This window comes from Vipera ursinii (genome assembly GCF_947247035.1).
Source record: "Vipera ursinii genome assembly, chromosome: 2".
Classification (NCBI taxonomy): Eukaryota; Metazoa; Chordata; class Lepidosauria; order Squamata; family Viperidae; genus Vipera; species Vipera ursinii.
The window spans coordinates 192,218,462-192,244,194 of NC_139513.1; the positions used below are offsets into that span (position 1 = coordinate 192,218,462).

The 25,733-nt window shown below is 43.9% G+C and overlaps 1 protein-coding gene across 6 annotated transcripts; it reads left to right on the plus strand.

The window, feature by feature from the left end:
• Positions 1 to 2,478: 2,478 nt before the first annotated feature.
• IFFO1 (intermediate filament family orphan 1) lies at positions 2,479 to 24,484 on the plus strand. 6 transcript variants are annotated; one of them, XM_083351904.1, is made up of 10 exons: positions 2,479 to 3,288; positions 14,553 to 14,613; positions 14,704 to 14,799; positions 15,827 to 15,967; positions 16,728 to 16,909; positions 17,494 to 17,614; positions 19,182 to 19,244; positions 21,412 to 21,507; positions 22,964 to 23,094; positions 23,773 to 24,484. In XM_083351904.1, the coding sequence occupies exons 1-10, from the start codon at positions 2,486 to 2,488 to the stop codon at positions 23,873 to 23,875; spliced, it is 1,797 nt and encodes a 598-aa protein (XP_083208030.1). In that variant the 5' UTR covers positions 2,479 to 2,485; the 3' UTR covers positions 23,876 to 24,484. The 6 variants fall into 6 exon arrangements, with proteins under 6 accessions (XP_083208030.1, XP_083208031.1, XP_083208032.1 ...); XM_083351905.1 differs by having other exon boundaries at positions 21,415 to 21,507; XM_083351906.1 differs by having other exon boundaries at positions 16,752 to 16,909.
• Positions 24,485 to 25,733: the final 1,249 nt, after the last annotated feature.

Genomic DNA, 25,733 nt, shown 5'->3' on the forward strand with positions numbered 1-25,733 from the left:
TCTTGCCACTCCAAAAATCCAATAGATGAGGCTGTTTGCAGAAGTGGTACTCAGGTGGTAGAGTTCTCCGCCGTGGGCGTCTTCTTTAAAGCACTCTCAGTAGTGTGTGCCTAGTCAGACGGCCTGAAAACCTGCAGGAAGTCATCTGCCTATGGTAATGTGTCAGCATTTTTGTGTGGAGAAGTGAAGCCAATACATTTAATCTAAAGCAGGGGTGTCAAACTCAATTTCATTGAGGGCTGCATCAGCATTGCGGTTGCCCTCAGGGGGCCGGGTGGGTATGGCCTACTGGGTGGGCGTGGCTAAAGTGCGTATGGCCTACTGGGTGGGCGTGGCCAGCTCTACATCGTTCGCATCAAGGGTGCCTATGGGGGCCTGGGCAGGAGTGGGACAGATCTGAGGGTCTCTGGCAGAAGGAGGATCTCTGGGCCAAGGCCAAGGCAGTGGGGGCCATTCCCTCACTGTTTCCAGGATGGCTTCGCGGGCCACATGAAACCACTTTGCGGGCCGGATCTGGCCCCTGGGCCTTGTGTTTGACATGTCTGATCTAAAGGGATCTTGGGAATCCTGCACAGTTGATTGTTCCTGAAAGGAAACTACAAAAACTAAGAGTGAATTTGACCTGCTCAATTAAACCTAGCAAACTTGTATTGCTTGAGGATGTAGAATTTGAGTGACAATGTCTGGATGAATATTTTTTTCTATTCTTTGTTAGTCTGAATTTTATTGCCAGCCCTAATAGCAGGGAATGAGTGTGGAAAAGATGGGAGCTGAAATGGAACCAGGTACTTGATAAGCTGGAGTGAATTTGAGCAAACATCCAAGAGGGCTGTTCCCCTTCAAAGCAGTGAAGACAGCATATTTTTTAACTGCTGAAACCACAATGTGTGAATTCCAGAATACAAAATTTATGTGAATTGAGCAGCTAGAAAGAAGGCAGGAAACTGTCTGGAGGTAAATATACAGGGCCTCATTTTGTTCCAGATAATGCTGGTCTTTTAACTCCTTTTAAGGAAAGCAATTTATTTTGTTTGGACATTAAGAGTGTTTGGTTGGATTCTGTAATGATCAGTATGTTTGTCTATAACATGGAATAAAAATGTGCAAAAATTATTTTTTTCATTTAGTAGATACCTTTTAGGATCTTTTTCATGGGATTACACTATACTGAGCAAGTTAGTGTTGCTTCCAAATGTGTATTCCACTGTTCACCCCCCAGGTTCAGATAATCAGAGAACAAGTTAAAGAATTCGGACAGAAAACTACTCTGTGCAGATTCTCAGGTGTCCTTGGGATTTTTATACATTAAATCACAATCAAGCTACATGCTGCTATGTCTGCCCGAAGTGAGCCATCACAATTACAGCTCTTAATGCCTGCTAATGCTGCTGTGATTTTTATGCCAAGTCTCATACTTTATTTGGAGAGTAAGATTCGGTTGCAGGGAATGATGCTACATTTGAACAAATCAATCGAATGTTAGTGGGTCCTCTGACTTATTCCTTCTGATCAGTTGAAAACAGCTTCTGCAGGCAAGACTTGCTGAAGCCTAACATTCTTTACAGGCTACAAATAAGTCTATACCACACAAGTGGAAAACAGCCAGGAGCAGATTTTCAATAAATAAAGAAGTCCCCGGAAAGGCAACCATTAAATAGCTTTCTAGTCATTCTTTCATCTCTGAGACGCTAGGTGACTGCTTCAAAAGATTCAGAGGCTAAATATTATTACAAGTCATCTGTTCCATTTTGGGTTTTCTGCTTTTCCAAGTGTAAATTAAACTCTGCCGCTGGCCAAGGGGGTTGGTGGGTTGGTTTTGGATAGGGTCAGCAGTCCGTTCAGCACCCTTTGTCGCTATTTAGGGCAGCGTTTCCCAACCTTAGGAACTTGAAGATGCGTGGACTTCAACTCCCAGAATTCCCCAGCCAGCTATAGCTGGCTGGGGAATTCTGGGAGTTGAAGTCCACGCATCTTCAAGTTCCTAAGGTTGGGAAACGCTGATTTAGGGGTCTGAGCTACCCAGCCTTCTGGTCTCCAATAGCTCCGGTGCGAGCTGATGGGGATGATGCAAAAAAACAACATTAAAAACAAAAAATAACACCCGGATCCAACTGCTTTGCCTGAAGTAGGCGAGCAATTTATTCGCCAACGCTTAGCGGGAGAAGCTGCAACCCGGATCCTCCGTTGCGACAGCAGCGGCGGCGGCCTGTAGAGCCAGCCCAAGCCATCGGCGTCAGCGGGCCATCGCGCGGTCGCCTCAGTCCGCCGGCCGCGCATCTCTCCCTCCCTCCCTCCCTCCCGCAGGACGCCGCACCGTCCTCGGTCGTCCAGCGCCGCATCCCTCCCTCCGCAGCTCGGGGCGCCTTCCCGCCCTCTTCCGCGGCGGGCGGCGGGGATTGGCTGCTTGGGCTGCGCCTCTCCGCCCAGCGGCCGCTTCGCTCCCCCCCCCCTTCCCTGTCGCAGCTGCGGGACGGCTGGCGGAGCCATGAACCCGTTATTCGGCCCCAACCTCTTCCTCCTGCAGCAGGAGCAGCAGGGCTTGGGCGCCGCGGGGCCCGAGCAGCGCCAGCGCCAGCAGCTGCCGGCCCTCCCCTTTCTTCCCCACGAGCCCCAGGGGGACGGGCTCGACAGGGAGCTGGCCCCGCCGGCTTCCCTCGCCGCCGGCGCTTCCTTCCCGGCGCCGCCGGTCGCCATGGCCCTCCGCAACGACCTGGGCTCCAACATCAACGTGCTGAAGACCCTCAACCTCCGCTTCCGATGCTTCCTCGCCAAGGTGCACGAGCTGGAGCGCCGCAACCGGCAGCTGGAAAAGCAGCTCCAGCAGGCCCTGGAGGAAGGGGGAGCCCGTCGGGGGAGCCTGCAGCGGCGGGACCAAGCCGTCCAGACCGGTTTCATCAGCCCCATCCGCCCGCTGGGACTCTCCTTGAGCGGCGCGGGTAGCAGCGGCAGCCGGCCGGTGGGACTGGGCAGCAGCACGTCGAGGGTGCTGCATTCCCCCAGCTGCCACCCTCCGGGAGCACCGCTCACCCCCACTTCTTGCCAGTCTCCTTCTTTGCCCGGCAGCGCTTTCTCCGCATCCTCCCGCTTCCTGCCTGGGACCATCTGGTCGTTCTCGCAGGCTCGCCGTCTGGGGCCAGGCCTAGAGACTACGCTGGTTCAGGGGCCTGGGGTCTCCTGGATGCACCCGGATGGAGTTGGGGTGCAGATAGACACTATCACCCCTGAAATCCGGGCTCTCTACAATGTCCTGGCCAAGGTGAAGAGGGAACGGGATGAATACAAGCGCAGGTGAGGTGAAGAGGCAAGAGAGGGGGGGCTGGCTGCGGTCAGGGAAGCTGTGAAAGTTTTAAAAGGCTGCTTTGGGGAACCTTCTGTCCCCACTGAGTGATCACTGCCATCATGGGGAATCTCCAAAACCGGCATTGGGGGCACTTTCTACTCTGTGAACCCTTGAAATGCCTATCCTAGCTTTAAGAGTAAACAAAAAACAAGGAAGAGAATAGCTTGTTCCGTTATGGCCTTCATAGAAACTTGTTTGGTAGGATGCTATTTTAGGGCAGAATCTAAGCTTTTGGAGACTTTTCATTGGAAGAGGAGAATGAAGCATCACTTCTCCTCCTGAGCGCATTGGTGTCTCTCAGAGAGGGGGAAATAGTCGCACAGCCTCCCCTGGCCTTGTTCTTTCTTGGAACAACAACAAAACAAAAAAACCCATAAGAAAAAAAGTTCCGGCTTGAAGTATGGTCAGTCTCTTTTGCTTTGCTTTTAAGTCCTCTCTGTTTGTGCCTTCTCCATTTCTTCGCCATTGTCTTGATGAAACACCACAAAGCTAGGACTGCATCAGTTCCTACCTAACTATTCTCCGGTCTCAGTCACATCTTTGCCACTGGCAGATGCTGGCTGAGCAGAGAAGGGAGAGGAAGGTGCAGAAATTTAACTCTCAGCAAGATCTCAGTATGCAATATTACTGTTAGAGGAGTACTGTATTATTTATATCCTGCACATGTAGCACGCAGGAGACGTGCACAGCTTCAATTTATTTATATTAGCAATGGCTGAATTCTTAGTTTGAGGAACTTGTCACCTACGTTAAGACAAGTTTCAGGGAATGACGAGATATATTTGAACAAATCAATCGAATGTTAGTGGGTCCTCTAACTTTTTCTTTTGTTCAGTTCAAAACAGCTTCTGCAAATAGGATTTGCTGAAGCCTAACATTCTTTACAGGCTACAAATATGTCTTTACCACACAAGTGGAAAACAGCCAGGAGCAGATTTTCAACAAAAAAAAGTCCCTGGAAGGAAAACATTAAATAGCTTTCTATAGCAGTCACTTAAGAAAAAGTACAGTCAAATATATAACAGGTACACTTTGGGCGAAGGGGTGTGAAGGCAGAGAGCTCTTTTGAAGAAATTCTTCCACAGAAATGTGTTCAGTTATTACAGTTACCTACAGATCCTCTGCAGAGTTTCTCCCTCTACTGTGCCATTAGAGGCAGCAGGTGATCCAAGCAAAAGGATCTTTTTTGGGGGGGTCAGCCCCATGGTGGCATGCCCATCTCAGCTTTCCTCTGCTAAGTCATTTTTTTTCCTAACATATTTTTCTCATCCAGGCTTTTCAACTTAGCTTTTCTTCAAATCTAGATTTGTTACTGTCTTTTTCCCCCCTTTTGATTAGTACGTTCCTGCACCCCAAAAAACCCCTTGGGAAATGAGCATCCCACAAAATAGTAAAACCAAGTATTACCATATATACTATATTTAATAAAGTGAATATCAATCTGAAACAGAAGAGATAAGGAAATGTACAGGGCTTGCAATGTAAACGGGTATTTAAATATACTGAAGTCGGTCTTCCCTTTTTAGACAATAAGAAGCGTCAGGTTCAAATCCTTGTTCAGCCTTGAATCTCACTGGCTATCCCTTACAAAAATGGTCAAGTCACGTCTGTTGGCAAAAGGAAATTAAGGCAGTAAATTCATACAGAGCACTAAGTGATGTGGGTTTATTTGCTTATAGTTAAAGTATAAATATAATGCCAACCATTGTTGTTCGTAAGTCTGTATGTTTGGCTTTGCATAATATGCAAACGACGACATAATGTTTTATTCAACAAAAGCAGTGTATGAACCTAGTTATGCACATTAGATGGAGACATTGCCGATCAGGGAATAAAAACTTGTTTGCATTCTGCAGCTATATCTAAATATAGAATTAGGTATTAGATAGGAGATTCTGGCAATATTATTTTTTTCAGAAGCATTAAATATACAGAAATGAAGACAGAGTGGATTCCTAATTGTTGAAAGTTAGCCAAATTTCAAAGTCTGAGATATTTGTCTATATAACAGAACTGGCACAGTTTTTTTTTTTAAAAAAAAGAATCCCAATGCTGATGTAAGCTGAGATATCTTCCACTTTCAGGAAAGAATAAAATGATATAATTTGCTGTTTGTGGGCTTTCTTCCTTCACCAATTAAATTTCTCAAAGCTGAAGTATTATGCCTTCTGCAGTATGGCACACAGTGTTGTCTGTATAATGATACTGCTGTGCATGAGCAGTTCAATCTACTGTACATTTCTGAGATCTATTCTCATTGCTGCCTGCTCAGTTTCAAAAACACTCCTTTGTTTTGGATGTTTCCTTGGAAGCCCATTCTGTTAAAGGACTGCATCAAATAATTGGAGGAGAGTCCTTGGCTCATCTTGTACTGATAGACATACGGTACTTTCCAATGGAAGAATCGGAATATGTCAGATCTGGTTTACCTTCCTATCTGTATCAATGCTGGATTTTGAACAGTTTGGAGTGGAATCAAGCAAAGAACCTTAGATCTTTATCTACAGAGAATTGATCTGGCAGACTTTTACTTCATTGAGGATTTTGTGTTAATCCCTTACCATTCCCAAATATTTTACCACATTCTTGTGCTCTTCTACATCAGAGATCCAGTATTACTGCCCATTAAGACTGCTTATGCACATGCTGAGATACTGAAATTGGATCAGTCACACAAGCACTCTGGAACCGTCCCTCACCTGAAGGTTGGAGCTAATCTCCCTGTTAAATCATAAACGACTCAGCTTGATCCTAAACAAGCAATTGTGCATTTCTTACTAAATGATCAATATTCCAAAGTTCCCAGAAAAATGGCTAGATGCTGTACTACAGCAATTATTATTTAAAATCACTGGATCCGAATAAAAGTCAGTTATGCTTAGTTTCTGTTATAAACATGACGCTTGCACTTTAGTCATGTTTATGTCAAAAAATAAATACAAGTCAGCTTTCTGCACCAGCATCCTCTTGGCTGTCTATCCTATAAGACATTCAAGTGGCCAGTCCTGGATTAAAAGACCAAGATTATGATCTGTCACTATATGTATGCTTTTACCCAAATTAGCAAAATACTTGCAACTAATTTCAATGTGATTGCTGTCATTATCTTGAGTTTCATGATTCATCGCTCTTTCAGAACAGTACTGAAGCTCCACTTCTCCCATCCGTATATTGCCTTTCCCAACAAGTTAAGTGAGAGGAAAACAGACGGTTGTTGTTGGCAGCGTTTGGATACAGTTAAGTGCTTTGCTCAGATTGAAGCAAGTCCCTTCTCCTGAATCGCCTTCCAGAGGCCCTATTGAAAAGTGTAGGACACTTCATTAGTATCACATTTCTGGGTTCCACAAACTAGAACTTTACAAATTGATTCCAGTGAAAACTTTAGAGTTCAAACATGTATGCAAGAACCATGAATCATATTTCTGCTCTTTAACCTGTTACTTGGAATCCTTCTCTGTGGGGCTTGCAAGTGAGAGGTAGGGGGCTGTCGAGGTTGTTGCTGTTGTTCAGTCGCTAAGACATGTCCAACTCTTTGTGACTCCATGGACCACAGCACTCCAGGCCCCCCTGTCCATCACTGTCTCCTGGAGTTTGCCCAAATTCATGTTCACTGCATCAATGACACTGTATAACCATCTCATTCTCTGCTCTCCCCTTCTTCTTTTGTCTTCATTCTTTCCGAACAACAGGGTCTTTTCCAATGAATGAGCAGATGCGGACCAGGCACCAACTTCACCTCCTTCGTAATTTCATTCATAGGAATTCATTTCCGTGCATTTTTATTTTGTAGGTAATTAACCTACAAATTAACATACAAAACATATGAACTTCTTGGCGTGTGGAAATGGGGTTGACCAGTGATATATTGGTATCTGAAGCAGCAAAATCAGTATAGTGGTTGATAAGGATTTAAACTTTTAAAAATGCAATTAATGTTTCCTGAAAATAGTTTACAGTATTATATTTTAATTAAATAGTAGTATTAGGTAAAGGTAAAGGTTCCCCTGCACGTGCGTGCTAGTCGTTTCCAACTCTAGGGGCCGGTGCTCATCTCCATTTCAAAGCCAAAGAGCCAGCGCTTGTCCGAGGACGTCTCCGTGGTCATGTGGCCAGCATGACTAGACGCCAAAGGCGCACGGAACGCTGTTACCTTCCCACCGTAGTGGTCCCTATTTTTCTACTTGCATTTTTACGTGCTTTCGAACTGCTAGGTTGGCAGAAGCTGGGACGAGTAACAGACGCTCACTCTGTTACGCAGCACTCAGGATTTGACCCGCCAAACTGCTTACCTTCTGATCGACAAGCTCAGCATCCTAACCCACTGAGTCATTGCATCCCAATAATAGTATTAGTATTATATAAATATTCCAATAATAAGTGAGATTAAAGTGTAGGGACAAATATCCCAAATATTTATTTATTTTTTCAAAAGGCAACTGGACTTTCTTTTCCCTTGAAAATATTCCGCTTCCCATTCAAGAAGCATCTTCAGTTCAGTTCAATATTTGTAGGGACAAATATTGTTGATTCATCTTACATTAATTGATACCTCTAATCTAAACTGTAGGTAGATACTATCTTTCCCAGGTACGAAGAGAGATTATTGGATTAGGAAATATTTTATCACTCTAAATCCTCCTTCTTTGGATCTTGTTGAAAATAGTTGTTGAAAAGGTTCAGAAAAAAGAAGAATAGAATCCTACAACTCAGTTGAGTGAGAATTCAGATGCAATCTGGGTTTGCATATATATATGATGAAATGAAGTCAAGGTCACCTTGTTAGACAATGTATTTTTATCCAGAAAATTAAGTCTGTAGCTCTTTTGTTGAGGCTTGGACAGATCTTTGCATGTTAACCACAAACTGGAGGAGAAAATAAACAATTGTTTCACTCTGTATCTGCATCAGATTTCTAAAGCTGTCCTTATAAATCATTCTGCAGTACTGCAATCCTCTAAATTAAAAACAGGAATGCTGTAATTGTGTAGATGCTGCTGAATCACAATTCTCATATGACATGGCAAGGGGTGAGAGATGCTGCTACAACACTTAGAAAGTATTTTGTATGCGTTTTTTCCTAAGCTACAGCTTATGGTATAAGTATATTGCATGCTTTTTCTACAGCTCCCATGATTCTCTCTGACCCCACATGCCTGGAGACCACTGGACAGAAAATTCTGCTTTTAGGATAGCTAGAACTATGATGAAGAAGAGTTCTTTCTGCATCTAGCTGTGTTCAGCCCTTCAGCATCCAGATTTGGCATGTATGCATACACACACACACACACACACACACACCACCATTCCACACAACAAGGAAAACAACCTGATCTAGAGTTTTCTCCCCTCCCCTGCCTTAGGTAACAATCAAGAGAAAAATTGAGTCCATTTGCAGAAATCAGGGAATGAGTTGGTATTTGAGATTCCAAATGTATATTGATTAATCTTTCAGTTTTGACAGTTAGAAGTGCTAAGTGCAGACTTAAGATGACTGTGCAGAGTTGATGTCTGCAGAAAACGTAGTCCTGAAATTGGAAGGGATTTTTAAAAGGATTGTAAAATCTCTCTAATCTTAAACTATGCTTAGCAGATAATCATCTAAGGCACATTTATTTTATGATCTAAGAATTTGATCTCCTTTTCATATTTAATAATGTTTACCTAATCTTAGAATAAAGCTTACTGCCTTTTTGTGATTTGCTTTAGTTATAGCAATGTCACTGTGAACAAGAGAGAGCCTGCTTCCCAATGGCTCTTTCTGCCATTTGGAAGCATTAAACAAATTACAAAACCTTGTTTAGGACAGTATTGCGTCTAAACTGGGATCTTTACAGTGAGGTGTGAGGATGCAGTAATTTCTAATTTTGACTTGATTAGAGCTAATTATTTGATGTGATTGCAAATTGAGAGAGCATTTGCTTCCAGATTTTCTAACAAGCCAAAGTCAGCATTCAGAATATGTTTTGAGTCTAGTTTGCTAAATGCAACAAGCCAGAGATTGTGATTTGGTGATGCTAAAACAAATCCCAGATGATGTGTCCTGATTTGTTTAGATAAGAAAGAGCCCACCAGGTAACATACACAAAAAAAATATTTGATTTCCTAGCAAGACAGAATTATGAATTCTACTCAATTGTAACCTAATTTGACAATTTATGTTATAAATTTGCTTTGAGTTTGTACCTGCTCAACTCATGTGTCTGTTTCTCCAAAATCTTGGGAATTATAGTTTTGTTATGGCAATGAGAATCTATTTGCAATCCTTGGTAATGTTTGACTCATGTAGAATATAGTAATGCCGAGAAGTTTTCAGAGATTAGTCAACAAATTTAAGACTGCATTGTAAATATGATCTGAAATGATGATCCTCTTTTCTGGCTCCGTTGTGGGAGAACTGAATGTACAAGGCAAATATTAAATGCTGAAGTCACATTGTTCTCATGCTGCATTTGTGAGTTTTTTTGACTCTTTAATTGAGACAATGAGATTCTTCCACACATTTATACATCCATGCAAAGATATATATAAGAGATGTGAGTAGGCTCACACTGGCTCTGGGCTGTAAGGGGCCATTTAATGTGGCTCTTGTTGACCAAAACTAATCTGATATTCATACAGCCATCATTACCAATAGATTGGATCAGGGACTAGATGTGCTTCTAGGCAAGTGATCCCCTTGTCCTTATTTGCAGAATTTAATGTAAAAAGCCAGGTAGTCATAGAATGTAATGGTTGGGCATTAGTTTGGAGATCATCTACTGCCACTCTCTGCCTAATTAGGACTATTATTGTATTATTATATTTTATTTATTTTATTTTTTATTTTATTTTAATTCCATTTATATCCCGCCCTTCTCCGAAGACTCAGGGCGGCTTACAAGCTTAGCAGTAGCCTTCATTCTATGTATATGCCTGCTTATTAGGGCTTTCACACACCCCCAAGCAGCATTATTACAAAGTCAGCTTAATTGCCCCCAACAATCTGGGCCCTCATTTTACCTACCTCGGAAGGATGGAAGGCTGAGTCAACCTTGAGCCTGGTGGGATGCGAACCTGCACTAATTGCAGGCAGCTGGTGTTACTTAAGGAGGCATTAGCCCACTGCTCCACCAAGGCTCAATGCAATTTTCCCATTCCTTTCTTTTTATTTCTATAAAATCATTCATTTTTTAGCAGAACGCGTCAGACCAGTTGCATAACATAGTCTTTATGGGAATTTACAATTATGTACTAAGTTATTGTGCTATAAATCTGGGAGCGTGTTAGAGCCAGAACACAGGGAATAAAAAGTGCTGTTCAGAGGGGCTCCCCTGAATTGGACGCCACTGATTCTGAAGACCTTTTAGAGTTCCCATTTCTTGGTTACCCTTTCTGTTGAGAGTATGATGTCTTCAGGGAATTGCACATGGTTGTGTGGAGAAGAGAGCTATGATGGTTGGTTGTTCTTTCAGTTGCTTTGGCTCAGTTGGGAATTGGTTTCCTTCCCCCCCCCCCTGCTTTTTTTTGGTGGGGTAGACGGGGGAAATGTGAATGGTGAAGTCAGTTCAGGAAATGGTGTGTTGGTTGCCCTCTGCTTTCTTGGGTTGTGCAAAGTGGAGAGTCTGTTGCAGTAAGACTATTATTAGGCAATGGTGCAATGCAGATGCGAATGGAAACCTGGTGGGGAGGGCAAAGAGAAGTTGAGGCTGAGTGTAGAAAAAGAAGGGAAGAAGGCTTGGCTTATTCTTCCAGTCTGATTGGTTTTGCTCTTTGATCAGTGCTCAGTCCATTTCCACCCGTTAATAAAATAGGAATGAAAAAGTTGAACACGGGCCACATCAATTTTGGGAGGGACCTAAAGAACATGTTCTTATTCCAGAAACCTAGTGAAGTAGAATGATTTGCTAAAGGTAGAAGTTGCAAACAGTTTAAATCAAATTTGCTGTCTTTTTGTATGTATTGAAAAGCCAGCATCTGACATTTCGTCACTTGTGCTTTTGAACATAACACAGAGAGTCACACTCTATAAGTATAAGCAGCCTCAGTTTCTCCTGTGTCCATCTCTTTGTCTGGTGGGGGAGGGGGGGAGGGAGGGAGAGATAGACACATGCAGTTTCCTGTACAGTTTTTCATAATATGGGAATCCTTTTATATTTAAAAAGAACAGCAAATTGCTGTGTTCAAGAGTTGCAGGTAAATAGAATGTGACTTGGAGATTTTGTTGAAATACACAGCAGAGTATCCGTAGGGGGAGGATTGGGACTGGACTGGTATGCCTGTGCACCCACATTTTTTAAGTGGATATGTGATAATCCTAGCCATTGTTGCTCCCTTAATATTTCCCATAGGCTCTTTGTGTGTGTGTGTGTGTGTGTGTGTGTGTGTGTGTGTGTGTGTGTGTGTTTACTTCCTTCTTCATGCCCTCAACTTGAGTTGTTCTTTCTTTTACATATTCTGCTCAATTTTCTGTGTTCTTTCTCTGTGAGTAATCATCCATTTGTTTTGATCCTTTAGGGTGGGGTGAGTGGCAGATTTTTTTGGCCTACAGCCCACAGGATATTTGCCTTGGACTTTGCCAAATAAAAAAATTCCACTAAGCAAGACAAAGTGGCCTTTGGTTTTAGATGAAAAAGAGCAGTTCAAAATGGTGCTAATTTTATGCAGTGTTTAAAGAATGTTCAGAGTGGGAGGGAAAAGAAAAACTGGCATCCTAGTTTTATGCTGTTTCTCCTGACCAGATTCCTTTCCCTCTATTGAGTTTCTGAGAATGGTAAGACGGCTTTGTTTATCTCTTGGGGCATTCATCTCTTGGCCTTGCAACCATAGATCAACCAATTCAAGCAGCACATATTTTCCATCACACTCACTGTGTTTATGAATCATAAAGTAGCTTGGTTGGTCCTTAACAACTTTTATATAACTGAATCACAGAATAGCAGTGTTGGAAGGGACCTTGGAGGTCTTCTCATCCAACCCCCTGCTCAAGCTGGAGATCCTGTATACCATTTCAGACAGACCACTGTACAATCCCTTTTTAAAAACTTCCAGTAAAAGAGCACCCACAACTTCTGGGGGCAAGTTGTTCCACTGATTAATTGTTCTCGCTGTCAGGGAATTTCTCCTTAATTCTAGGTTGGTTCTCTCCTTTATTAGTTTCCATCGGTTGCTTCTTGTTCTGCCTTCAGGTCCTTTGGAGAATAGGTTGACCCCCAGAACAGAGAAGACATGGGGTCAATTAAGAGATTCCTATAAGCTACCTTCATCGTAAAATGCTCTCTTCAAAATTGCAAGATTGGAAAGAAATTTCAGAAATGCTTGGAGTCTGCTTTTTATAGGGAAAAATTCTCCCATTGGATCCAACTAGAGCTTTGGGGTTCCCCAGCCTGGAATAAAAGGCAAAACTAGATGACTAGTTGGTTTCATTCCTACTCTGAGACTTCATGGTGCAATTTTTGTATTGTAAATGGAAGATGTTATTTGCAGCTCAATGATACGGTCTTTCCAAGGTCTAAACCACCTTTTTTACATATACAGTACTGGCTCTAGCTACTGTAGCCCACATAGCAAATTTATTTAATTTACCTTCCATTCTTCAATTTACATCAAACCTCAGGGCACTAGTCGTGTTAGATGGGACTATTCTGGCAAACTATGTTAAAATCTTCACATATTGCAAAATCTGCCTCCCTTGTTTTCTAATTTAGTTATTTATTATTTATTTAGTTATAAAATGTATAGGCTGCCCATCTTACCTCAAGGTAACTCTTGGCTTACAATTTCTAATGATACTGTGGTGATTTTGTGGTGGAGTTTTTAAAAAGTTAGAAACCTTCCACAATTTCTTTCAGCATTTATTTTGTATTTAAATCAAAACCAGTTTTTGCTCTTAAAATATTTTATGGTATATTCCATGTCCCTTCCCACATGTTATTGTTAAAAGAAAGTTAGTTTGGCAAGGGCCTAGTAGACTAAGCAATTTGAAACCTACATCTATAGAGTAGCTACATTCTGTAACTTGTTGGGTAACATATGCATGTTCGTGTACATTAGGTTGCATAATTTCTGCCAGTTCTTCGTTCTGTGTGCGCATGTGTGTGTGTGTGTGTGTGCGCGCGCATGCTCATGCGCGCATGTGCCTTTTCATTATTCTTGACTTTTAGTGTCTGTATGGATTACAGTCATCCCTGCAGCTTTCTTGGCAAAATATTTAGAAGTGGTTTACCATTTTTTTCCTTCCTAGAGCTGAGAGAGCTGACTGGCCCATGGCTGGCTTTTTGCCTAAGGCAGGACTAGGATTCAAATCTCCCTATTCTTGCTTGTCTGCTTTAACCACTGCACCAAACTGTCTCTCAGTGTTAGCTTCTGGAAATTCACATGACGCCTCATGAATGTGTGCTGTGCCTTTGAGCTGTACTTTTTCAAGTCTGTTGTTAGTACAAAAACTTGCTTCTTATTGTCAGATGAAAAGTGATCTCTGTCTCTGCCCTTGTTTATCATGGGCTGGGATACAATTATGCATTTCTGGATTTTTCAGGTTCCGTTCCTTCACCCTTAGGTTTTCCAAATCTCTGTTTTGCTTTCTTTCCTTTGTAGAGTTGCATTTGATTGATGTTTTCTCCCAAGTCCAGAGCTTTCTACTATTCTACCAGGGAATGTGTTACAACAAAAAGGAATTGCTTCAATATAGACAAAGGCTCTTCTGGCTGACTTAATATCCTATGGAGATAAGAATGGCTATGAAGCATTTGCTCCAGTTAGTTGGCATTAGAAAACTGATACTCTGTAGGCCAGAGACAGCTGAGTGCCAGGTATAGATGCGGAAGAAAGGAGGGGAAAACTCCTGCATTTAGACATGCCCATCGGCCTGATCCAGCATTGCAGGGATGAAAGGCGGGGACCATCTGTCATGACCGTATATTCTGAGCGTGCTGCAGTGGCTAAACATAGTTTGTGGTTACTCTTCTCAATTGAGAGGTGGAGAGTAGCCAATGAATCCAGATCAAGATGAGATAAGCACGCGGGGTGAGTCTCCCACCTGTCCTAGGAACACATTCCAGTGGGGTAACCGTACTTATTTGCAGCACTTCTGTTCTCTAGATGACATCCATTTAAAGTTCCTCCGCTGTGACCAGGTTGCGGTGGGGAGCGAGGAGTCGGGGATGGTGGCTTTTGGATCACGGCACCCTCTGGGGTCAAATCCATTCTCATAGCCTTGGCCTGTTCGACTTCGCAGGTGGGAAGAGGAGTACACGTTGCGGGTTCAGCTGCAGGACCAAGTGACCGAGCTACACGAGGTAAGGCTTACTCCTTTTCTTCCCATTCTCTGCAGCCTGCCTTTGTCCCGGTTCCTGTTTTCACTTATGTATCTCTTGTCTCTCAACCAGGAAGCCCAAGAAGCAGAAGCATGTCAGGAGGAGCTGGCCATGAAGGTGGAGAAGCTAAAAGCAGAGCTGGTCGTTTTCAAAGGACTGATGAGTAATGTGAGCATGCTATTCCCAAGCCATGCTTGTACAGTCTGACGCACCCCCCCAAAAAAAAACTGACTCCTGGTGGCGTTCCTGGCTCTTCTCCCAGGCTTTGGGCTAGGGTACCCTTATTGTACCCTTATGTTTGTTTATTAGTGTGTTGTGATTCAGGGTCAGCCTGTGGGTTTGGCAGTTGGGTCGGACGACTCAGAGGAGGAGAGGGGTGTTGAAGAGCTTGCTGAGGGGGTTGAAGATCTTGCTGATGAGAGCCCTCAGCCAGGCCCCTCCCACCTGGTCACGACGGAGACCCAGCTGTGTGAGCCTGACAGCGTGGATGAAGATGACCCACAGCTGGCCCTGTTCAAGGACGCCCGATGCAGGAGGCAGTCAATCAAGAGTAAACAGAGGAAGGCAATGGGGCACCTCAGAAGGAGGCAGAGAGAAGCCACGCCCTGAACTGTATAAAAGGGGAATGCGTGGGAGGGCTGGTTTGCTGAAGGCAACCGCTTGATTAGTTCCTGTTTCATAGCTCCTGTTTCATGGTTGGTGTCTTGTTTTGCTCTGTTTTATGTTAATAAATTTGGCAGGCTTAATTCCAGCCTCTTGCCCTTTGTAAAGGGGTTGTCCCTGCCTTTTCTGCAAGGCCGGTAGCAGGCTGGTACAGAACAATTAGTTTCTGGATTCACCATCTTCTTTAATGTTCAATGTTTCTATTTTGATTGCGTTTTTGTTAGGTTGTTTTAATGTCCTGACCCGCCCAGAGTCAACTGGAGTTATGTGGTGTCTTAAATCCAAATACTGAAGTTTAATATTAAATTTATTAGAGGGCTGGAAAGAGACAGCAAGTGAATAACTACAGACTGTCATAATACTTGGAGACCAATCAAATGCCTGGCTATAAAACATAATGCCATGCACAATTGTTCCCTTCCCTACCTTGTTCCTAAATGAGACCTCCAAAGCAGAATAATTCATGCTAGGGGCTACAGAGAGATTGGCCTAATTAATTCTTCTCTCTTTTGTTTCTTCTGCCTGTGTTAAGAATCTTAGTGAGCTGGACACCAAGATCCAAGAGAAGGCCATGAAGGTAGACATGGACATTTGTCGACGTATCGATATCACAGCTAAATTGTGTGACGTAGCCCAACAGCGCAACTGCGAGGACATGATCAAAATGTTTCAGGTGAGAGGCGCCCAATTCCCTTCCCATCTGGAGCCGAAACATCTAAGGGCAAAGTCCCAGTCACTCTATCTTCATTCCATGTGTTCACCTCTCTCTATGGGAGAATCAGGCAGGCATGTTGAATTGGAGGGCAACTCCCACAAAGGGAGCCCCAGAACGTCTCTCCATCCAGTTTTGGTGGGCCGTCTCTGGGGAAAAGTTGCCGGAGAGGGAGACATGGTGCAAAATGTGTTGTGTCCTTGTAACACCGTCTCTCTCCTCTCCTCCCCACCCTCTTTCTCTCTTTCTATGTCTTATTCACTTGCTCACTTTCTTGCACTATTTTGCACACATTCTTCTTTCTCTTCTTCCTTTACAGAAGCAGTTGGTTAGTTGTTGTGTTTTTTTTTCATTAAACTGGAAAAGTATCCAAGTTAGACGCTTTTCTTTAAAATAAAACTTAACTGCAAATCCTGGCATTTTTCTCCTTCTCCTTATGTCTTGTTTTGACTTCTTGCCTCCATCTCTGATGTGTGATTTGAGTTCCTTTATATGATTCCCCCATCCGATTCCATCTTCAGCTGCTTAGCTTTTAATTTTAAAAAATAAAGGTTTCTAATCTTGCATTTTAGTCATCACATCATCTTTAACTTGGTCATAATAAGCTTCTCTCTCTCTCTTTCTCTGTATCTGCCTACCCTTTTCTCTCTTTTTCGCCCATCCCATCCCATCCCCCTTTGCATCTCTTTTCACCCATCTCCAACCCAACTTCGTTCTGTAGTCTCTGCACTTGTCTCCCATTAAGGTTCCAGCTACAGTGGGGCGGAAACGGGAGCGAAAGATGGTCAGTGATGAGGACACCTCCCTCTCTGAGAGTGAGGCCCCCAAAAAAGTAGAAGAGGAAGAAGAGGATGAGACCACTGCAAGCATCAATGAAGAGATGCAGAGGATGCTGAATCAGTTGTGAGTGAGGCCTGCCCGTAAGCGGGATGGGGAAAGAGAAGCACCAAACTCATGTTCAGGAATTGCCTATCCAATTTCTGGGGGGGGGGGGAGCTTTTTAAACAACACTACTGAATTTGAATCTTGTTACTGTTAAAAAAAGGGCCATTTTAAAAAAATATATAAGAGGCTCTTCCTTTTTCCTGCAACTTTGTCTTGTAAAATTGAATGACTCTCCTGTGTTTTGGAAAGGAGAATGGCCCTCTGTACAGTCTGATCTATTGTGGGACCATTCAAGAATCACATAGATGCTTCTTTTGGAGAAACCAACTTCACGCTGGAAGCTTTCCATCTTTGTGTGTGTGTGTGTGTGTGTGTGTGTGTGTGTGCCCTGGGAAACAGGGACTGGTACCCAATTGCTGTAACTCCTGAGTTACATATGGACACCACATGCAAGAAACATCCATTCCAGAATTAGAGAGGGCCAGAAGGTTTTGCCCAAACCTGGCATGTCTAACAGGAAATGGAAGAAAATGTAGCAGTCATTTCTCTTATTGTAGCATTTTTTTACCTATTCTCTCCATTGATTTACAATTTATCCTCAGGAGGGAATATGATTTTGAAGATGACTGTGACAGCCTCACCTGGGAGGAGACGGAAGAAACACTGTTGTTGTGGGAAGATTTCTCTGGCTATGCTATTGCCGCTGCTGAGGCACAAGGAGAGGTAACATATGGCTTGTGTCTTCCAAGCAGTCCTTTTTGTCATCTCCAGATTCTGCCCCCTTCACTTCTGCACGAGACCTCTCCTATGGTTTACCGAGTTCTTTGACTCATTTCTATACCGTGATGGTGGAGCCATGGTGATGAAGGGTTAGAATGCTATATTGCAGGCTAACTCTGCCCACTGCCAGGAGTTTGATCCTGACAGGCTCAAGGTTGATTCAGCCTTCTTTCCTTCCAAGGTCGATAAAATGAAGACCTGGATTGTTAGAGGCAATATGTTGTTGTTGTAAACCACTCAGAGAGCGCTGTAAAGCACTGTGGAGCAATATATAAGTCTAAGAGGCTTGGTGGAGCAGTGGGCTAATGCCTCCTTAAGTAACACCAGCTGCCTGCAATTAGTGCAGGTTCGCATCCCACCAGGCTGAAGGTTGACTCAGCCTTCCATCCTTCCGAGGTAGGTAAAATGAGGAGCCAGATTTTTGGGGGCAATAAGCTGACTTTGTAATAATGCCGCTTGGGGGGTTGTGAAAGCCCTAATAAGCAGGCATATACATAGAATGAAGGCTATTGCTAAGCACATTGATTTGTGCTTAGATTGTAAGCCGCCCTGAGTCTTCGGAGAAGGGCAGGATATAAATGGGATTAAAATAAAATAAATAAATAAGTGTTAAGTGCTATACTGTGCATTTTAGGATGGTGAGGATGGCTGTGTGTTTGGCATACGTCCACGTGTGTACAGAGCACATGTCAACTTTCTGACCAAGTTGTTTGAATAAATAGATTTCTTTGGTTTCTGGAGTATACATATTTTAATTTCCTTTTTTTAAAAAAGAGCAATGCTGGAAAGTAGGTTGGGCTAAGTGAGTGACTGGTTGAAAGTCACTCAAAAGCTTCCACGGCTGATATCTCCCCAGGGTTAGTCCAACTGCTTAACCATTGTATCACACTGCTTCTCTGTTGGTTGGTTGTTTATCTATCACATTTACATAAATGTGGTAGATAAATCACATTTACATAAACTAACAATAAAAAATAAAATATAAATGTGATAGATAAAAAAATAAATGTGATGAGGGGAGGAGTTGACATCCTCAGCTCCTCCCCTTGGGATGCCACCATAGAGCATTGCATCCCAAAATAACTAGACACAGAGACAGTTTTTTCCTTGTGCCTTCACTCTGCTAAATACTTAATTTCCACAGTTCTGTCTTATGTTTAGCGTGTTTCCCTGATAGTAAACCTGCCCCCACAAATTAAGCCCCAGCTGATTTTTTGGGGGGTGGGCCTAATATAAGCCCTCCCCCCAAAAGTAAGTCCTACTTAAGGGCCTGCAAGCCGATGGGGGAGGGGGGGATATGACCCACGGTACCAGTATATTGGTTCCTCACCGCTGCCCAGCTTGTTCCGCAGCCTCACGGCAGCGGCATTGAGCATGACGCATCAGGTGGCAAACGCCCGTGTTTGTGGGACTACTGGTAAAAAAAAAAATTCAATCAGATTTCTAATCTCTTGAGATCTCGTGAAAAGTTAGAAAGTCTGATTTGAACTTTTTTTTTTTTTACTGGTAGTCCCACAAACACGTGGCGAAGGCTGAGAAGCTAATGGAAAAACACAATGCAGCTGAAAGGCAGGTTAGTAAAAAAAAAACGCTTGGGGGAGGCATCTGGGTGGGGGCGAGGGCGGCAACCTTACCCTGCGCAGCTTTGTCAGGTGTCTGGCAAGCGGAGGGAAGCAACTGGTCCACCACCATGTTTTCACTGCCGCGTTGCTTCTTCACCCCATGCACAGGCCCTACCCCCACCCCTGCGCACTGGGCCTACCGGTGCTGGTACGGGCAAAAAGTAAGCCTTCCCCAAAAGTAAAACCTAGTGCTTACTTCAGAGCCCAAAAGAAAGTAAGACAGGGTCTTACTTTCGGGAAAACACAGGTAAGTATATTACCCATGTGGTATGACTCTATTACTTTTATCCTTCTCATCTGTTCTACTACCTGCTCTATTGGTATCATTATTATGGTTATTATTATTACTTTGATGTTTTGCATGTACACTGCGAGGTCATGCACCGAAGACAAATTCCTTGTGTTTCTAATCACACTTGACCATAAAGAATTCTATTCTGTTCCGTTCCGTTCCGTTCCATTGCATTCCATTCCATTCCGTTGCTATCTAACTCATAGAACAGGCTTCTGTTCTGTTATTCTTAGCATCTAGGCCAGGGGTCTTCAAACTTGGCCCTTTTATGACTTGTGGACTTCAACTCCCAGAATTCCTCAGCCAGGCACGCTGGCTGAAGAATTCTGGGAATTAAAGTCCACAAGTCATAAAAGGGCCAAGTTTGAAGACCCCTGATCTAGGCAGATTAGATAGGTAGCTAGTAATCTGTGTGGATGTTTTAATAAGGTCATAATGTGCTTTCAATGTTTTGTTCCAGTTAGCATTATGGCTACCAATTTTTAAACCAGTTTAGAAAAATAGTGGGATGAGAAAGGAAGCCTAAGTAGAGTAATGATGAAAGTGCTAAGTTGAGGCAAGGTTTAAATCTTTCAATCAGGGAATTAATTGGGTGCATTTAGTTCATGTATTGTTTCCTTTCTACCTTATGAGAGGTTAAAATGGGGAGGTGAAGGAAATCTCTCTCAGTGTTTTGCAGATATTTTGGAAGAGATGTCTTGAAAGTGTAGAGCAAGGTACAAAAGCAGTTGAAGATTTTAAAGAAAATGATGATAGGTTCTGTTCTGATTGCTCCAGATTGCCTGTAGTCGTGGAAAGCATTTTGATGTAGCTGAGGCATCTAGACTATCTATAACAGACATGTCAAACGCAAGGCCCGGGGGCCAGATCCGGCCCGCGAAGTGGTTTCATGTGGCCCGTGAAGCCATCCTGGAAACAGTGAGGGAACGGCCCCCACTGCCTTGGCCCTGGCCCAGAGACCCTCCTTCTGCCAGAGACCCTCAGATCTGTCCCACTCCTGCCCAGGTCCCCATAGGCACCCTTGATGCGAACGATTTAGAGCCACGCCCACCCAGTAGGCCATACGCACTCCAGCCACGCCCACCCGGCCCCCTGAGGGCAACCGCAGTGCTGATGCGGCCCTCAATGAAATTGAGTTTGACACCCCTGATCTATAAGAATAGCCTGAAGCAAAGCATGTTGAAACAGTAAGCCTTAAAAACACTATAAGTAACCTAGGAATTGGAAAATGTGCCAGAAATGAGAACTCAGTTTCCCAAGATTGTTTCCCACCTCCCACATTTTCCAGTGTTGCTTTTAGGATCTTGAAATACAACCAGGGCTTTTTTTCTCATAGAACTCTCAGAACGGAGTTCCGGCACCTTTTTTGGATGGAAGCTTGAAGGGTAGGCAAGGCGGGTTGTATGACATGTGTGAGTTCCGGCACCTTTTTCTTTTACAAAAAAAGCACTGAATACAACTATTCATTGTTGTATAGTGCATATGAAGTTTTGAACAGCTGCACGTATATTTATTTCTTGGAGCCACCTCCAGCTGTGGCCTCTCTGCTGCAAAAGGGCAGGGAAAGTGATCTGTCTGATGTCAACCAGCAAGATCATGGTTGAGGCAAAGTGAAAAAGGAACTTTCCTGATTTACACCTTGAATTTAGCTTACCCAAACTTACGTTGCGCTAACTCTCGGGTGAAATTGCCTTTCTGGAAACAACATAATAAATGACTTTTAAAAGAGAAATAATGGTTATATGGTCTCTTCTGCCCTGTGATAGGAGTGACTCCTTCTATACCTTGGTTTTAATGAATGGTATCTGTTCTCTCTCCTCCTTCAGCAGTCAGATGACAGTTTGGAGAAAGTGATCAAGGACACAGAGTCACTCTTCAAAAGCAGAGAGAAAGAATATCAAGAAACCATTGACCAAATTGAGGTGGGGAAAGAACAATATCTGTCAGGTTTTAAAGGAAGGGAAACAAGTTGCCTTCAGCTTATCAAATACGAAGCTTGCAAACTGGCATAGTTATTAACATTGGCATGTACTGGCTTAGAAAAGCTAGATGGCAATGGCAAAAAGAAAAATAATAATGAAAGAAAGCAGTGAAATCTCTCTAGAAAAAGAAAAACCATTACTGAAAATGAAAAAAATGAAAATCAGTGTGTGTCCTACTTAGATAAATTACTCACGGAAACTTGCCAGTTGGTTTACACAATGCATAATGTGGTTTGATTTTGACCTAGAATTACATATAAAGCAGCTTCTGATATCTTTGGCATATTGTGGTTAAAACAAAATGTGTATTGGTACAATGTCTGAACTTTTAAGAATTCCAAAAGCATTTGTCTAAAGAGGAATATCCTTCGACGCTGGGTGTCCAATTGTTGCCGCCACAGATTTGAGGTGCAATAAAGTTTTGGCTAAATGTAAGCTCTCTAGAACATAGGGTAGCTTATTTCCTGGTCACACTAGAGTATGGCTATGATGAAATCAGTTTTTATATACAAATGAAAAAAACATTGCACTGAAGGACAATCACAGAGGAAATTCTGTCTGTCTGTCTGTCTGTATATATGTATGTATGTACCATGTTTCCCCCAAAATAAGATCCACTCAGAAAATAAGCCTGACCCCGATTTTTAGTGTGCTCTTAATATAAGCCCTACCCCAAAATAAACTTGGAGGAGGGGTGGGTGGGCGTGGCCAGCACAAGAGGTGACAAGCCCGCAGGGGACAACGGTGTCCAGCTGCAGCCTGCGCAGTGCAAGTAAGTCCAAGTGTGGAGGCAGAGGCGGGAGGAAGGCAGGCGATCTGGATATGATGCGTGACCGCTGGCTCGCGGGAGGCTCGCAAGATGGCACCGGCAGCAGGTGGAGGCAGAGGCATGGGGGGCAGGCAATCTGGATGTGCTAAGCAGCCACCTGTCACACAGAAGGCTCATGTGAGGTTTGAGCAAGCCAGGTGGCCGTGCAGCACGTCCAGATTGTCTGCCCCCCCCTGCCTCTGCCTACGCACTTGGCCTTACCTGCACTATTCCAAGGGGTCGGTGAGCTGCAGTAGCTGCCGGACACTGTCAGTCCCTGTGTGCTCGCCGCCTGCTGTGCGTGTGTGTGTGGGGGGCTCACCCGGCCGGCTGATCACCCTGATACCGTATATCCTTGAAATTAAACCCTAATGTGTCCTTTGGTGCCACCAAAAATAATAGACCGGGTCTTATATTCAGGGAAACGTGGTATGTATGTGACAAAGTTGAGCTACAGGGTGGGAGAAGAGAATATATGCCTGGCCAGCAACATAGGTACAACCAACCCCTTTGAGAGCAGCAGGAGATAGTGTAATGTCCCCAATATTGTTGGCAGAATAATCCTCTTGTTGCTACCCTTTTGTTTAGCTGGAATTAGCAACAGCAAAGAATGACATGAACCGGCATCTGCATGAATACATGGAGATGTGCAGCATGAAGCGTGGGCTGGATGTGCAGATGGAGACGTGTCGTCGCCTCATCACCCAGTCTGGAGACAGGTAAGTGCCTGTGGGGCTGGGGGCTATGGCAGTGTAGGGTGTGGGGTGGGGTTAAGTCATATGAGCTCAGACAGCACTAAGAGGTGCAGAAGGGTCTAGAGATGAGACCAGCCAATGTGGATTTCTGGAATTCTGTGTTAGGGGAGCACATCAAAAGGGGGGGGGAAGGGAATGGCAAATTTGAGCTGGTTTCTGAGTGATTGGCTGTAAAACCCCCCCTTGCAGACTTGCAGGAGTTGTGTTTCGTGCCATGTGTCTCTAGAAGGTGATGCAGTCTTGTCAGATGCAATCGCTGTCGAACAACAACTTTCATCGGCAAAAGGAGCACCACTTATCAGCCAGGCTTTTGCACTAGCTTATGGGACAATGAATTCAATGCAGCACTAGGCTGGGGGAAGACTTTTGACTTTCCCACCCAACTGTAATCCTAGGCTTAGCAAGAACCCCATGAAGCTCCCTCCTTGCCCCCCACAGCCCCCTCTTTGTGCTCTTCAACAGCGTCCACTCTAGCTATGACGCAACTCTAACATTTCAGCCAAGTCTCTCCATGCAACCCGTGCCCTTGTCTTATGGCCTGATGCTTCTTGAGTCCTGTGTCTGAGCCCTTTGAGGCCTCTTCCCTCTTTTCCTAGGCCTAGTGCCCATGTGACCTCCCCCCTCGCCCTTTTTTTCTTTCAGAAAATCTCCTGCTTTTACTCCGGTACCGAACCGTGAATCAGCCCCAAATGAGGAAACAGAGGAGCCCGATCATGACCTCCCAAGTGATGCCTCGATAAGATAATGAGGGGGGCTCTGTCCCCTCTGCGTGTCCCCCTCCTGGCCCAGGAGGGTGAGCATATTGAGGGGAGACTTGTCCTAGCTAAAGCTCTGAGGGGCAGAAAGGGGCAAGAAGCTGCTCCTAAAATTCTGCCACTCATGTCCTCCCTACTTGAAGGTGGAGCCAACCAAGATGCCCAGGGCAAGGAGATGTCCCAGCTCTTTCCCACCCCTTCCTACTCCTTCCTTCTTGCCATTACTCGTGTGGGGAGGCTCCCATCTAACTGTATCTGGCGCCCTGAAGATTTGCCTTATGAAGCCCCGTCTTCCTTGCAGCCTCCAAACATACGTGACTGTCCTCCCCCTGCTATATGTAAGCAGGGACTGCCTATCTCAGCAAAACTGAACTTTCTCTTGGTGCCAAGTGGACCGAAGGCAGGGCTAATAGAACCCTCCCTAACCAGGCCACAATGTACACAGTAGTGACAGTCTGTTGTTGTGGGGACAAAGAATGAACCCCCATCCCTCCACCTCAGCTCTGTCCTTGCCTTGCTTGGCTGTGCTCTCCTGGCGCAGAATTCATATGTGATGTGTTATGTCTGGAAATAAGAATATTAAATGGTTACCTTCCTTTTTTCAACAGCTGTTGTTAGTGAGTTTGTTTCTGAAATGTGTGTCTCACGTAGCCGAGTTCTTAAAAGAGATAGGTAATGACCCTGTTCCGAGTAATGAAATGGGTGGGCTTTCAGATGATCCCAAATTATTCACAAGGATATATAAAAAGACAAAAAAAATTCCAGACATGGTGAATGAGCAATAAAATTCCAGACGGGATAACTGTGAATGAGACAGTGATGCAAAACCTCCTAAATTTAAATCCATGATACAAACTGGGAAATAATTCTTAAGAGGGGAATGTACAGTACTTTGGGCTTTCTAAGCTTGAAAGACAGATAATGTGATATCATAAAGGCGGAAAAGCTTGAATGGTAGCAAAACATTCACACAGCAATAAGAATTTAAGGCAATCCAGGGATAGTTAATAGGAGATTTAGGACACATAAAGAAAATGTAGAGTCCTTAATGGATTTCACACTAACGAGATATCCTTGGCCTCTGCTATAACTATTCAGCTTCACATTTCAATGGAAGTAAGTCCCAATACCTGGACCTTCTGGGATTAAGAAGTGGGGGGAGTCCTTTAAGTCCGACTTGGGTTCTCAGGGGTATCTTCTGGCCTGTTACTTCCTGCTGAATTAAACAGCCCTTCAGTCTCGTGTAGTGGAGCTCCTACATACATATTGAAGACTGCCGGCTCACCCATTCTGCATTTCCTTGCTTTTTCCAACATGGGAAAAATAAGGAGAGTTGGAAGAAGCCAAGTTTCCTTCCTATTTCTGCAACAGAAGAGGTAAGCATTCAGAAAAAAAATAATTCAGGTATGTCATGCCCAGCATAAGCCAGGAGGTGTATTGGCCCATTGACTTGCTCTGGCCAGTTTTCCTCAAGGATCCCCATATTTGATGTTCACTTTGTGCAAAATGTTGAACAAGACCTTGTGAAAAGTGCTCCTTTCTCCCCATGTATGAGCACTCTGAGAGATACAACTGCAGAAACACCAACATTGCCAGGGTTGGGTCATCAACCAAGGAGGTCTGACGCAGCGAGAGTACAATGCCAAGTCTCTCCTCAAGCCTTATTGTCTGCTAAACTAATCAAAATTAGTGGGGAGTCACAAAAATAACATAAAATAGCAATAGCACTTAGATTTATATACCATTTCACAGCGCTTTACAGCCCTCTCTAAAGCAATTTACAGAATCAACATATTGCCCCCAGTAATCTGGGCCCTCATTTTATCGACCTTGGAAGGATGGAAGGCT

What these genes read in the sequence shown, in the direction of transcription:
- IFFO1 (XM_083351904.1), top strand. Translation starts at nt 2,486, where the DNA reads ATGAACCCGTTATTCGGCCCCAACCTCTTCCTCCTGCAGCAGGAGCAG. An exon ending in CGGGATGAATACAAGCGCAG is followed by an intron (nt 3,289 to 14,552) that starts GTGAGGTGAAGA and finishes TCGACTTCGCAG; the next exon opens with GTGGGAAGAGGAGTACACGT. An exon ending in AAGTGACCGAGCTACACGAG is followed by an intron (nt 14,614 to 14,703) that starts GTAAGGCTTACT and finishes TCTCTCAACCAG; the next exon opens with GAAGCCCAAGAAGCAGAAGC.